Source organism: Naegleria gruberi (assembly GCF_000004985.1).
Source record: "Naegleria gruberi genomic scaffold NAEGRscaffold_50, whole genome shotgun sequence".
In the NCBI taxonomy this organism is placed as follows: Eukaryota; Heterolobosea; class Eutetramitea; order Acrasida; family Naegleriidae; genus Naegleria; species Naegleria gruberi.
Window position 1 is genome coordinate 465,796 of NW_003163277.1, and position 13,756 is coordinate 479,551.

Below are 13,756 nucleotides of genomic sequence, written 5' to 3' on the forward strand. Positions count from 1 at the left end.
AAAGTATTCGAATTATGTTTCCACCACCATGGCTAAAGAGGATAGTAAAAACTTAAGTACAGCAACGGTTATGTTTATTGGAGATTGTCCAGGTGTAGGGAAGTCTAGATTTGCATATGAATTACCTGGTTTTTTGAAACATAAATTCAATTCACCACTGAGATATCATTTTGTTAATTTGGCAATTTGGTTCAATTCAGGTTATAATCCAACTATTGAAGAAGCAAAAGACAACCTAATTATATCAACTGCAGCAAGAATGATTTTTAGTTACATTACACATGTCAGATCACATAGTTACAATGGAAAAATTATGGACGAGTTAACAAGTTTGGCTTTTTATAGGGAAATTTATAATGATTTGCAAAGAAGTGTTTATCCTAATGATCAAACACTTGTAAATGTAATTTCATGGATCATTAGAAGGGAATCTAATTTTACTGATTTGCCTGTTTGGATACATTTAACCATTGATGAATATAACCAAGCATTTCAGTACATAACTGATATTTCTATAATTGACAATTGGTGTATTGCTATTTCAAACATTCATCAAACTGTTAAATTTAGCCGTGATCTGTTTACTAATTTACTCACAGGTACCCATGTTCACACCATGATGAATCTCAAATCTGTAGAGTCTGGAGGAGAAGCATTTCTCTCCAGAATTACAATTTCTAAATTCAACAAGGAAGAAAATTACCTTCTTTACAAACAAATGAAAATGCCCTACGAAATTAAGTTGTTAAATGCATATCTAACAATGGGAGGACATGCAAGATTATGTGTAGAATTTATCAAAGAATATAGAAACACTAAAAGTATTTCAGCTACCCTAAAGGAGCTTCAAAATGTTGTTGGTAATAGGAAACAAGATAGATTTCAACTGAATTTAAATAGAGATGAAATTGAATTTTTCTTATCTCTCTGTTTCACAGGTATTACCATTTCAAAGGACTATGTTTTTAACTCCACACCAATTTTACAATATCAGAAGAGTAATATTGTACTTATGAAACAAATTTCAACTGACCAAATTTTAATAGAGATACCTCTTTTAATAATATCGGTAATGTTAGAGAAATTATCATCATCATCATTTCTAAACAAACTGGGTAACTCTTTTGAACATTGGGAAACATTCAATGATAATTTTGATAATTTTGAGACATTTAATCAACAACTATTAGAGACAAAGCTAAATTGTTTCCAAAAGCTAAAAGCATTGAATGTTATTAATGAACCTATTACAATCAAAGATTTATTTACAATAGATGTTGATTTTCATGATTATATAATTCAATTAGATAACTCCACTTATTCTTCTGTAACACTAGACAAACAGTATCCAATTACCAATGGTATAACTTTAAGTCCTAATATTATTTACAAAAATGGCAAGTCAGCTCCTTTCGCTGATTTATTTTCATATTTGAAAGTATGTAAACCAGACAAGAGCCAAACCGAATTATTTTGCTATCTACAAGTCAAACATACAAAAAAACAAGCTCACATAGGTTTTAAAGATGATATAGAACCTGAATTAAAAAAACTAGAAAATCAAAAAGAAAAGTTATCCAGTGCTCCTATTTTCATGCTTTTTATTAGTAACAGACCTCATCTACAAAAACAACCATTGACAAATAATTATACTCAAAAATATAGTGTAATATACTTAGATAATGGAAAGCGTTACTTTAGCCCTTTTTCTGATTTATTGAACTGCAATATAGGTATTGAGTTACCAATTAAGGAGTTATCTGTTGATAATTTGAAATATATTTTGGGCAGAAGTTGTACAAAAAGAAAAAGTTTTCATTTCCGAACATTAGTAAGCGCTATTGGGACAGCTAATGAGAATGAAATAGCTACTATACTTGTACAATTCTGTGATGAAGAAATGCTCAGTAGTATGCTGAGTTTCGTGAAAGAAAAAGAAATAATCAAGGAAGCATTGGCTCTACTGGTACAATCGAATTGAGATGCCGAATTCATCTCCATGTGATATTGATTAGTTCCTTGTACATATTCAGATCTCACAATGAATATAATTTTGTAAGGTTGGCAAAAGGTGATTGAGATCTTTGGGATATTACAAAAAAAGGTGAATTAATGGCTACTTCTTGTAATGGTTGTTTTTCAATTGGAAAAATTCTGAATGTCGTAGAATTGATTCATTCAACAGTAAGCTCTTGGAACAATATCAAGTGATGATTTCACACTAGCCGTCATTCAATCACTCCTAGGACAGACCTATGAAAAATTGGAAAAAAAAACAATTCACTTGGCAACCTTAATCAATCATTGATTTCCACAAAATCCAATTTGACCTGGAATGTTCAATGTGTTTGTAATATATTGTTATCCATTTACTCAATATTCTAATTTTCTCCAATTTAGAATCTGAAAAGATATAAAAGTACCAACTAAACCTTCATTCTGTTTTATGATAAAATTACAACAAATTGACTGACGGACTAATGCTGAATTATCTTGAAAAATACCACCATTTGAGAATCATCCATCTATGCGTGCTAAATGTCCCTAAAAATACAATGAGGATCATCTGCCAATTTAAAGCGGACTAAACTATTTGTCTCAACACTCAACCAAATACAAAAAAAATATTAGAAATGCTATCACAACAAACTAAACACTTTGCTAAGAGATCCTCTAGTGCCATCTTAGCCTATCAACAATTACTCAACAATTCCTTTAAACTTTCCCATACAGCTCAAACAGTTTCCAATAAATGGGATCATCAACCTTCGGATAAACCAATGTTTACAAAGGACATGGTTCTAGATCATTACAAGGCACACATTCCTCTTGCCCAAACTAAATTCCGTGGCTATGGAACAGATGGAATCCACACAAATGTTGAAGAATTAGAAAAATTCGAAGTCAAACGATCATACAAACCAGTTGACTTGACTGATAAGACAGCTCTTGCAATTATGAAGTTTTTGAGAGTTTTCGTCCATGGATTCTTTGGAAATCGTTACATTCACCATGCAGTTGTCTTGGAAACAGTCGCAGCAGTTCCTGGTATCGTTGCAGGTGGCTGGAGACATTTCAGTTCATTGAGATTGATGAGAAGAGATCATGGACATATTGGAGAATTAATGGAAGAAGCTGAGAATGAAAGAATGCACTTGTTAACATGGATGGAAATGACAAAACCAACCTTCCTGGAAAGATTACTGGTTGTGGGAGCTCAAGTTGCCTTTACTTCATTTTACACTGGTGCCTATTTTGTAAATCCAAGATTTTGTCATCGTTTGGTTGGATATTTGGAAGAGGAAGCAGTGGGTGCCTATACTGAATTTTTGAATGCTATTGATAATGGAGACATTCCAAATTGTAAAGCTCCAGAAATTGCATTGAAATATTGGAATTTGAAACCAGATGCAACAATGAGAGATGTTGTATTGGTAATTAGAGGTGATGAATGTATGCACAGAGATTACAATCATGACATGTCTGATAAACATAGAGCAGGAGTTGAAGGTCAATAAATAAACTCAACCATTCCATTATTCCTCATTTCCAAAATCTTTTAATAATAAACTCCATAATTTCTCTATCAAAATAAAACTTCTCTGGTAAACGTGATAAATCTAATGAATTCTTAATTGCTACCATTACTATTTCTCTACAATATTTTAATTGTTTTGCGTACTGAAGTGCATTACCATTTTGTTGAACTGCCTCCATTACAATAGAGAAAGTATTAAGCAATTTCTTGTTAGCATGGACGAGTGCCATACCATTTTCTTTTACTGCTTCTTGAACTATTTCTCTATCTTTTCTTAAACTGTGTGAAACAAACGCCAAAGTACTACCATTCAATTTGACAGCTAATAGTGCTATTTCTCTATCATTTTTTAGCAAATTCTTCGACGCATATCTAAGAGATTCCGGAGAATTTTTGATTGCAGCACTTACCACTTCTCTATTATTTTTCACCTCTTCGGATGCATATTGAAGGGCAAGTCCATTTTGGTTGACTGCTTTCATTACAATATCAAAATCGTTTCTCAATTCTTCACTGGCGAATCTAAGTGCACATCCGTCTTTACTGATAGCAGGTATAATTACTTCTCTATCATTTTGCAATATTTTTGATATGATTTTCAGTGCATTGCTATTTTGTTGAACAGCAATCATTGCAATTTCCTTATCATTTTTGAAGAACTCATTAAGTGCAATACCACAATTTTTCACAGCTAAAATTGCAAATTCTCGATCTTTCTGTAATTCATTTGATACATAGATAAAAGCTGCTCCATTCTTCGTTACAGTTTCTCTTACAATATCTCTATTGTTTTTCAATTCATCAGATGCATATTGAATGGCATAACTATTTTGTCTGACAGCTGCCATTACAACGTTGTAATCATTTTTCAATTTATCTGAAGCATACTGGAGTGCATATCCATCTTGCATGACAGCTGTTAGAACTATTTCTTTGTCATTTTTTAATTGCTCTGAACAGTGAGTTAGCATAGATCCACTCCTCTTAACTGCTTCTAAAATTATTTCTCTATCGTTTTTCAATGCTATATAACCTAACATATTTGGATTATTCTGAATGGATTTCATAACTATTTCTCTATCATTTTTAAATTCATGGGAAAACGGAATGTTTTTACAATACGGAATTGAGAAAAGAATTAGTTCTCTATCATTTTGTAATTCTTTAGATGCAAACCGCAATGTAATAGGAAAGGTCATCATTGCTTGTTTAACAATTTCTCTGTCGTTTTTAAAATCAGAATTAAGGGATATGATTTCTGAGCCATTATTCATAACTACTTGCATGGCCATTTCTCTATCATTTTCAAATTGTGGAAAGTCATGTAATTTCATTCCATATGTTTTTATAATATTCAGAACAATGGCTCTATTTTGTTTCATTCTTATAGGTATTGAATGAATATCAAGTAGACGTTTATCAATGCTCTTCATGACAAATAATTCATTACTCCATAACTTTAATGCTTTCAATATTAGACGAATAGGACGATATTCAATTTTTAATAAATTCAAAACAGTTTCAAATACATAAAATCCATCACGTTTTAGATCAATTCCAGAATGGAGAAAATCAATATCATCCTCATCATCCGAATGTTCATATTCCTCTTCCTCCTCCTCCTCATTATCATCACTATCATCCTCATTATCATCCATTCTACTAATATTCCGAATCTTGTACCATCTTTTCATAAACTCTAAAAGATATGGTGCAAATATCGTTTCGAATTTATCTTTAACGTCTGCAATTTTCTTCATTAATAATTTGGATTCAAATGACAAATCCAAGTAAACTTGCACCTGTTCTGATGATTGGAGGAATTTACCTTTCTTAATGTGATTGGACATGAGGAAGTGATCATTTAGATGATTTCTCTTCATTTTTTTTAATATTGTAAAGATGTTTAATAAACATTTCATATTATAAAAAATGCCTCCACGTAAAAGCACCCGATCTTCAGCATCATCGTCTTCATCTTCTACGGGGAACACTACCAAGAAACAAACCAAACTTATTCCGCCACCACAACCTCCATCATCAATGTTTTTACCACCTCCACAACCGAGACTCATTCATCATCAAAATAATTCATCTCTTGGACCAACTCCATCACCTGTTCCGACACGTGGAGATCCATTATTAGCTTTGGCTGGTATTGCTGATAATGAACTGAGTGATTTAATGTATGAAGAAGTCACTGAAATGATTCTACAAAAAACAAAAGGAAAATCAAATGTGGAACAAGCAGCCTTTATGAGACAATTATTGGAAGGAACAGATTTTAAAAAAGATTTTGAGAGAAGGATGGAACGCAAATTTCCAGTGTTGGATAATATTTTGAATGGAAAAATTAAATTAGAAAAGAAGCAAGACTTGGTGGAAATGGAAATTATTGATGATTAATTATTTTCAAATTTGTTTAACTAATTCTACCGAAATATTTATGTTGTAAAAATTTGATAAGCTTTTTTGTTTCCATTCTCAGGAAGGAAAGCTTAACAACAAGAGAATCTCTATGTGTTGGACTATATTCTATAGCAAGTAGAACTTCAGTAGCTATACCTGGCTCTTTTGCATAGGGGTGATACTGAGAGAATAATTCATGCCTCACTGGGGATAGTAGAAAATAGGCTGATGCGTCCCTGTTAATTTCTTTGGTTTGTTCATAGATTTGGAGTGCTCTCTTCCAATTTTCAATCACATAATAAATTTCAGCACATTCACACATTATTTCAACTTTGGCAGAGGTACAGGCAATTAATTGAATACACTTTTCAAAATCTTTCAGGGCACTTTCGTGTCGGAGGAGATGGGTATAAACATCACCTCTATTTCTATGAATGAGAACATAGTTTGGAAATAAATTAGCTCCAGAAGTAAGAGTTTTCAGTGCACCACTTGGATCATTGAATGATTGAACTCTTCCCAAATTATTGTACAGAATAGCCATTTCACTATCAAAAAAGAGTCCTTCATATTTGTGATTCAATCCACACGAGTAGAAACTAATAGATTTCTGAACTCTTTCCTCTCCTCTCTCCAAGTATAAATTTCCACACCAAACCAGAGGTACGAAAATACTTTCCCTACAAACTCTATAACACTTTAAGCATTGTTTGAAATGATGAATTGCACTCTGTGAATCATAATTTGAATACAATTCCAATCCTTTCAAAGCATGAAACCAAAACTCGTTCATGGTTGTATTTGAACAATGATGGAAAGCAAATCGTATTGTTCTTGCTATGGAAATTCTATCATTCTTTGACCAAAAGAATACACATTTCCTAAAGTAAGCATAACAATAGGTTGGCATTAATCTAATTGCTCTATCAATATTCGATATTGCTTCCTTATCATTTCTTGTATTGATAGAATTATCAAACAATTGAATATAATACAAATATTCGGGATTTTTGATTATTGCATAAACTGTTTGATATTTAAATTCGGAATTTCTCTCAATCATTGTTTGTGTTGGTTGCAAATATTCCTTCTCCTCACAATCATTTATACTTTGAATCAGGTCTTCAATATCCTTTTCCAATGTATTATTATTATTACTTCTTCCCAAATATTGTTCTTGCTGATGATTATCATAAGTTATTGTACAAACATCATCTCCTAATATTTCCTGTAATTCATCGGGTGACTCTCTCAACAATTCTCTAACAATCACATTGGATCTTGGCTGTATTGATAACTTGTATCGATAATTATTATTATCATCAACTGCATCGTGGTGATCAAGTTTTTCACGACAAGCTAAAAAACATGAAACTGAAAATTCCTTCAATTTTGAATGAATACCAGGTATTGTGTCGACATCATCTTGTTCTGTTTGTTGAAGTGATGCACTAGGCAGTTGTTTTACTTGAGAATCTTTTTTTCTGAGTTGTTCCATTTTTTGCATTTTAAATATAATATTATTAAACTTTTGTTAAAAATCTTAATGCAACAATTTCAAAATTTTAAAGGCAATTATCCTATTACTGATTGCCAAAAAATCTTGTGGATTCAACCAATATCAGTACAAGTTTATTGGAATGTTACAAAAAGTATGAAATAAGGCAGAAAAGGAGGTAGAGAACAAAGCCAATGAATATAAGAGAGACTCCCCAGAAAGCTTCGGTCACTGGAAGGAGAGTTCTCTTGTTGAGAACAGATTCTATTTGTTTCTTGTACTCAACACTTAATTTAAGATGATCTTCATTTTCTGAGATGAGCATCTTTTGGAAAAGGAATGGTCTACCTGTTGAAATAGCTTGCAGCTTAACAGGCATAACACCAGTAACCATTCCAGATGGTCCATTACTGGTGATGTTTGAAGATGAAGCACCACCAAATCCATCCTCTGATCCAGAGTCTGATGCAGAATCATCCTCATCCTCATCACTATATGCTAATTCATCGTCACTGTATGCCCTTTCATCTTCCTCAAAAAATCCTGGGGAAGAAGATCTATTTCGAGAAATATTTCTTGCTTGTTGTTGGTATTGCATTTGTGGTGGAGGTGAGTATACATTTGATTGTGGCATGTAGACATTTGACATCATTTGCATCATTGGTTGTTGTTGTTGAAGTTGCTGCTTAGCTTGAGGTCTAATAGAATTAGAAATATTGTATCCTCCTAGGGAATGTGCAGATGATGCTTCAGTGGAAATCAATGATTTGACTGTTGGTGTAGTGTCAAATGAGTTGACTTCCTTCATGGATCCTTCAAATTCACCATAATTATAATTATCTGGTAAGTTGACGACATAGTATGATTTGTTTGTTGGAATGTTGAATTTTGGAAGGACAACTTCAAGTCTTCCAGAATCCTTCATCAACTCTGATACTGGAACAGTATAGAAGAGTTCAACTGAGAAAATCATATCACTTGTTCCGCGTTTGAGTGGCACAAGAATATTGCCTTCCTTATCAATTGCAGGTCTAACAATTTCTGATTTGACACTGGTACTGAAGAGACTATACTTCACTCCTGGTGGTACGAGTTGAACTCTAGCATAGTTTTGACTTGAATTCTTTACCTTCATAGCAACATAGTAGAATAAGAAACCACTGTCACTATATGTAACAGTGAATACAGCCTCTTGAATAACAGCAACCAAAACAGCCACTTCGTCGTGTTTCTTAATCTCTAAGAATAAATCATTTCCAACAGATTGTAAAAACTTGTAACCAAAAAGTAAGGAATCGCATGCCTTGGAAGTAATTTTTTGTGGTAATTCTGTTGGGGCAAGTTTGGTGAAACCAACATATTTCAATTCATTGATTTCAACATTTTGAACTGCCTCAATTCCAACGAAACCCTTATCTCTATTTACATTCATACAACTAAATGTTGGAAGGTGAGTCTTACAACTTTCACTTGTATCTCTTTCTGCCAATAATCTCAATTGATAACTTCCTTCAACACCTGTATCCAAAGTAACCTTCAAGAAGAAATCACCATAATTTGCAGCTGTTTGCAAGAAGGAAGAATTGGTGTTATCAGAGTGGACAGAGTTGAGTAATTGAATTGAATAGTTACTTTCACTTTGGTTATCATTTACAGCTTGTCTTGGGGCATTACTTTGAGCGGTGTTAGATTTCAATTTTTTAACTTCCCAATTCTTAATGTTTCTTCCTTCAACTTTAAGAATTCTGATTGGACAAGCATCCTTATCGTTAAACTTGTCTTGTGGGGAAGTCTTGAATTGGAATAATACAAATAGGGTATTTACAGATCCATTTACAATAGTATAATCCATATCGACTGAAGATGAGATTAAACCATTTCCAATACTATGAAGAACATGTTGATCAACACTGACATTTAGTTGCTTTTCTTCTTTCTTTTCTTCCTTCTTCTCGACTTTTTCATTTACCTTTTGAGCTTTCAAGATTTCTTGAATAACCTTCTCCGATCTTGTCCAATACAGAGAAAGTTTATGAGTAGGAGGGAACAAGCAATCTGTCAAGATGGTTCTCTTCTTTCTGTTTGATTCTTCAAATTTAGTCTTGAAACCTGAGGATGGCTCAACGTGAATGTCATAATAATCACCATCAATTTCAAAACGTCTCAAATGATTTCTTGGAGTTGTGAATGGGAAATTAATTTCCAAGGATTTCTTTTGATCAGTTTGATATGGTACACACAAATTCAAAGTAACATGATAACGGCCCTTTTCATTGGTGTGTAAACAGTATGAGTTATCAAATACACCAATAAAACCAACATTATTTTCAAGAGCAACTTCTTCCTCTTGATCTCTCTCGAAATAAGTAGAAATATTTCCATTGGTTGTGTCAACTGGTTTGACATTCTTTTCCTTTTGAACTGAATAATCTAAAACAGTAAACTTTTCATTTACATTAAATAACTTGAACTTGGCATATTTGTCAACTAAAACCATAACACATAATTTACATTTCAAAGTGACTTTATCCTTCTCAGTCTTTCCTTCAATATCCATTTCTTGGAGCATATGTTTAAAAGGAGGTTCCTTTGCTTGACTAGTACTAATATCATCAAGTACATTAGAATAAGTATCATAGGCAGACAATAAAGTCAAGAATTGATTCAATGGCACCTCGACTTGATCTTTCTCATCAAATTTTGGTGGTTCTTGTTTCATGGATTTTTCATCCTGATCAGCCACGATCATGGACGGAATTTCATCATTAGATGACGATGATGATGATGACATTTACAAAGAGTGTTATTATTATTGTGTGATGCTGGTTGATCAATAAGTTATCTTCGTCTCCTAACACCTGTGTGATGGTACAAGATTAGACGATTTTTTTTTGTGTTGTTTTCAAAAAGAGTTCATCCCATGTGCCGAGTTCACCTGCTTCTTATTTTTGCTGCACACAAATTTGTTATCTCAAGGTTCACCACATTAAATTATATTGAATTAATATTTTGTAATATATTAAACAAAATAATAATGATAGGGTTTACAACTTGTTTGGGAAATCTATTCTTGCAATATTCCTATCAATTTATTGAATTAATTGATGATTTTGTATTGTTAATGCAAGTATTGCGAATGAGTGATTGATCATTTACGATTATTTCCGAATAATGATAGCAAGATTCCAAAAAGATGGAAAGGACACCGAGTGTTGATCATGTTTTTAGCAAAATATAAATCATTGGGATGTTATTATTCGAAATTGGAGGATTATGGAAGTTTGGTGAATGATCCAGAAATAATGATGTGTATTATTGCAAGTTCTGGATTTGAAATGTGTCCAGAATTTGAAAAATATGTCAATGATAGGGATTTCATGTTAGGTGTTTGTAAAGTGAATGGATATGCCATTAGATATGCAAGTAAGGAGTTGATCAAAAGATAAGGAACTTGCATTGGTTTCTATTCGTTACAGTAATCGAGCATTCTCTTGTTGTGATGAATTATTGAGGAGAGCGATGCTTCTGTGTTGATTGCAGCTGCAGAACATGAATCATTTTCAGTGAGTGGTGAGCTATCAATAGAGAAGGAATATGTTTTAAAATTAATGGAAAATCATCCAAGTATTTTCTATAAACTCTCCAAACCTTTACAACAGGATCCTCAAATATTGGAATTGGCAGTTTCTAAAAAGTGTCGAGTATTGCAATATGCACCAGATTCGTTTAGGAAGGATAGAGAGTTTGTTTTGAAATGTGTTCGAAACTTTAGAATTGAAAATTTGCTGATAGGAAATTCTTTAACTATGTCGAAATTGTTTATGAATCACTAAAGAACAGAACAATGGAAGATGTAGAGCAGTCTAATCTCAAAGGTATCAAAAGGACAAACGAATTCTGTTAGAATACCTAAAATATTTGTTCTTATTGAATGGGGACGATATGCCTGACCTTAGTGATGTTTTAGAAATTATTAAGAAAGATAGGGAATTATCAGGGTGGGCTATTTTGATTTATCCTCAATATTTTCTCAAATCGATGCCATCCTGGTTGACGAAGAGTTCGTGTTGGAGGCGTTGAAGAGGAACCACAGATTAAGATCTATTAGAAAACTTCCTCGAGAGTTCATACAGAATGAAAAGGTCATGATCGAAGCAGTCAGGAATGGATTTATCTATTCTACAGTTGAGGAACCTCTTCGATCCAAGAGAAGTTTCGTTCTAGAATGTGCCAAAAATTCTAATATTTTCTATAATGAATTGAATCCATCTCTCACAATTGATAAGGAAAATTATAGTGGAATTAGTGAAGAAGAATAGAGCTCGTCTTGAAGACCTTCAAGTTTCATTCCATTCAGACAGAGATGTCTTATTTGGAGCTATATTGAATATTAGCCAAGAGAATGCAATTCATTATAATTCAGATATTAGAGTTTATTGAGGAATGTGTAAAGACCTATCCAGAATTTGAGATTTCTGGCTATTTAATACTTGTTCAACAGCAAATACTGAAAGATCATTCTAGATTTTTGAGATTATTCGTGATTAATCCGAAAATTATTACTGTATTATCTCCTGATAGAGAATTACTACAACTAGCCCTCCATAGCTATCCAGATTATAAGGCCAGAGTATTTGATCAACCTAAAACAGCATGCCTATCCTACTATGTCTTTTAAAATTTTTGGAGGAAAATTCCATTAGGGCAAGTTCACTCCTCTTGAGGAATTTATTGAAAATATATATCAAATCACAAAACTAAAACAGTACAAATTGTAGTGAGAGTAACCAAAAAGAGTACACCAACATTATTAAGAGATGTATCATTGGATAGTTCCTTCTTTGCCTTACATGCACCATTCAAACAATAAGCGTCAGAAGCACATGTAACCACATTACAGCTTGCTCCACATGTGAAATTAGTTCTACAAATACATGAACCATTAGAACAATACATTTCAGGTAGGCACATAATATCTGCACACTTTGGATCATCAGTTACTAATTGGGAACCATGTGCAAATGTGAGAGTGAGGGCCAGGCAGTAGAAGGCCATAAGGACAGTAAGGAAGGATTTCATTTTGTTTTTTTGGAAGTTGGTTCCAAGTAGTGCACAGCGAGTCAAACCACAAGAAATACGACGGGGGAACTCAATGAGTTTCGCAGCTGTTTCCTTAATAAAAAATCAAATAAATCCAACAACATCCTTATTTGTTCTACTTGCGAAGTGGGAATTTTTCCAACATGTGACATTTCTAATCATACATATTCAAGACATTTGATTATCTATAAGAAACAGCTTTATTATTATCATAGATATCACACAAGAAAGAGTCATCACCCAATCTACAGAAGAATTTCTTCAAATCCATAACAAGCAAATCCTCTGTTTCATCATGAAAGCATCCACCATTTAAAGTTGTTGCATTTTCAGTAGCCTTCTGATGCGAATGTAAAGCTTCTGAATCAATATTATGATATTCCCATGGGGCAAGCCCGAATTTCTCAAATAATTCAATTAGATGGAAACAAATGATATGAACATAATCGGCAATACCATTAGCAGACTCGCCTACATTCTTGTACATTGATTTGTGGAAAATCTCTAGAATAATTTTGGAAGAATATAATCATTAGCCTTATAAGTGTTCCAAACGTCTCTATCATCATAGCACAACTTCCATACATCTTGAAAATTCCTCCATAATCGCTTTATATTATCATCTAATTTCGGCCTTTCAGCAATTTGTTGTTCTTGTTGCATTTGAGCAATACATTGAGATATTCTGGATAATGAACTTATTCTATTCCTCTCCTCAAAATATTTCTGCATAATTGGGAACCATACATCAAATGTGACAACGATTTTGTCTGTCATTTTGAATAGTAGTTGATTAAATTCAACTATTGTTGATCCAACTCCATTATTCCGTGCTTGATTTTGTGGGTTGGTTTCTTTAACCTTAATACCATTATTTGTCCAAACAATGTTATCATAATACAGTAACAAATCTGATCTGATATATGGTTTCATCAATTGCTTATTGAGGAATCTGTCGTCAATAGATCCTGTGTTGAATAATGCTGCAAAATATCTCATATCATCTTCGTTCGAACCTATAGTTAATGCTAACATTGTATACATGATTCTATTCAATCCGTGAGCAATACAAATACCAGTATTTTTCAAACTATACCCAATACAGTTCTTCCAATGATCATCCGTTCTTTTCCACTGCCAAATCTTCAAATCTTGGAATTTAAAATAAAACTTTCTCATTTTCCATGAATAAAAACAAAATGGGCAAGTCG

The 13,756-nt window shown here is 32.9% G+C and overlaps 6 protein-coding genes across 6 annotated transcripts; 2 read left to right on the top strand and 4 right to left on the bottom strand.

Moving 5' to 3' along the window:
* Positions 1–28: 28 nt before the first annotated feature.
* Positions 29–1,981, top strand: NAEGRDRAFT_51977 (uncharacterized protein; the record flags this gene model as incomplete). Its single annotated transcript, XM_002672871.1, has 1 exon — positions 29–1,981. The coding sequence occupies one exon, from the start codon at positions 29–31 to the stop codon at positions 1,979–1,981; it is 1,953 nt and encodes a 650-aa protein (XP_002672917.1).
* A 638-nt stretch (positions 1,982–2,619) lies between these two features.
* On the top strand, positions 2,620–3,588 carry NAEGRDRAFT_81108 (alternative oxidase). The gene has a single exon (XM_002672872.1). The coding sequence runs from the start codon at positions 2,634–2,636 to the stop codon at positions 3,516–3,518; it is 885 nt and encodes a 294-aa protein (XP_002672918.1). The 5' UTR covers positions 2,620–2,633; the 3' UTR covers positions 3,519–3,588.
* Positions 3,589–5,960: 2,372 nt separating this feature from the next.
* Positions 5,961–7,445, bottom strand: NAEGRDRAFT_72053 (uncharacterized protein; the record flags this gene model as incomplete). The annotated part of the gene is made up of 1 exon (XM_002672948.1): positions 5,961–7,445. The coding sequence occupies one exon, from the start codon at positions 7,443–7,445 to the stop codon at positions 5,961–5,963; it is 1,485 nt and encodes a 494-aa protein (XP_002672994.1).
* Positions 7,446–7,559: 114 nt separating this feature from the next.
* Positions 7,560–10,236, bottom strand: NAEGRDRAFT_81109 (uncharacterized protein; the record flags this gene model as incomplete). Its single annotated transcript, XM_002672949.1, has 1 exon — positions 7,560–10,236. One exon carries the CDS (start codon positions 10,234–10,236, stop codon positions 7,591–7,593), a length of 2,646 nt encoding a protein of 881 aa, XP_002672995.1. The 3' UTR covers positions 7,560–7,590.
* A 1,958-nt stretch (positions 10,237–12,194) lies between these two features.
* On the bottom strand, positions 12,195–12,524 carry NAEGRDRAFT_72055 (uncharacterized protein; the record flags this gene model as incomplete). Its single annotated transcript, XM_002672950.1, has 1 exon — positions 12,195–12,524. The coding sequence occupies one exon, from the start codon at positions 12,522–12,524 to the stop codon at positions 12,195–12,197; it is 330 nt and encodes a 109-aa protein (XP_002672996.1).
* Positions 12,525–12,726: 202 nt separating this feature from the next.
* Positions 12,727–13,032, bottom strand: NAEGRDRAFT_72056 (uncharacterized protein; the record flags this gene model as incomplete). Its single annotated transcript, XM_002672951.1, has 1 exon — positions 12,727–13,032. One exon carries the CDS (start codon positions 13,030–13,032, stop codon positions 12,727–12,729), a length of 306 nt encoding a protein of 101 aa, XP_002672997.1.
* Positions 13,033–13,756: the final 724 nt, after the last annotated feature.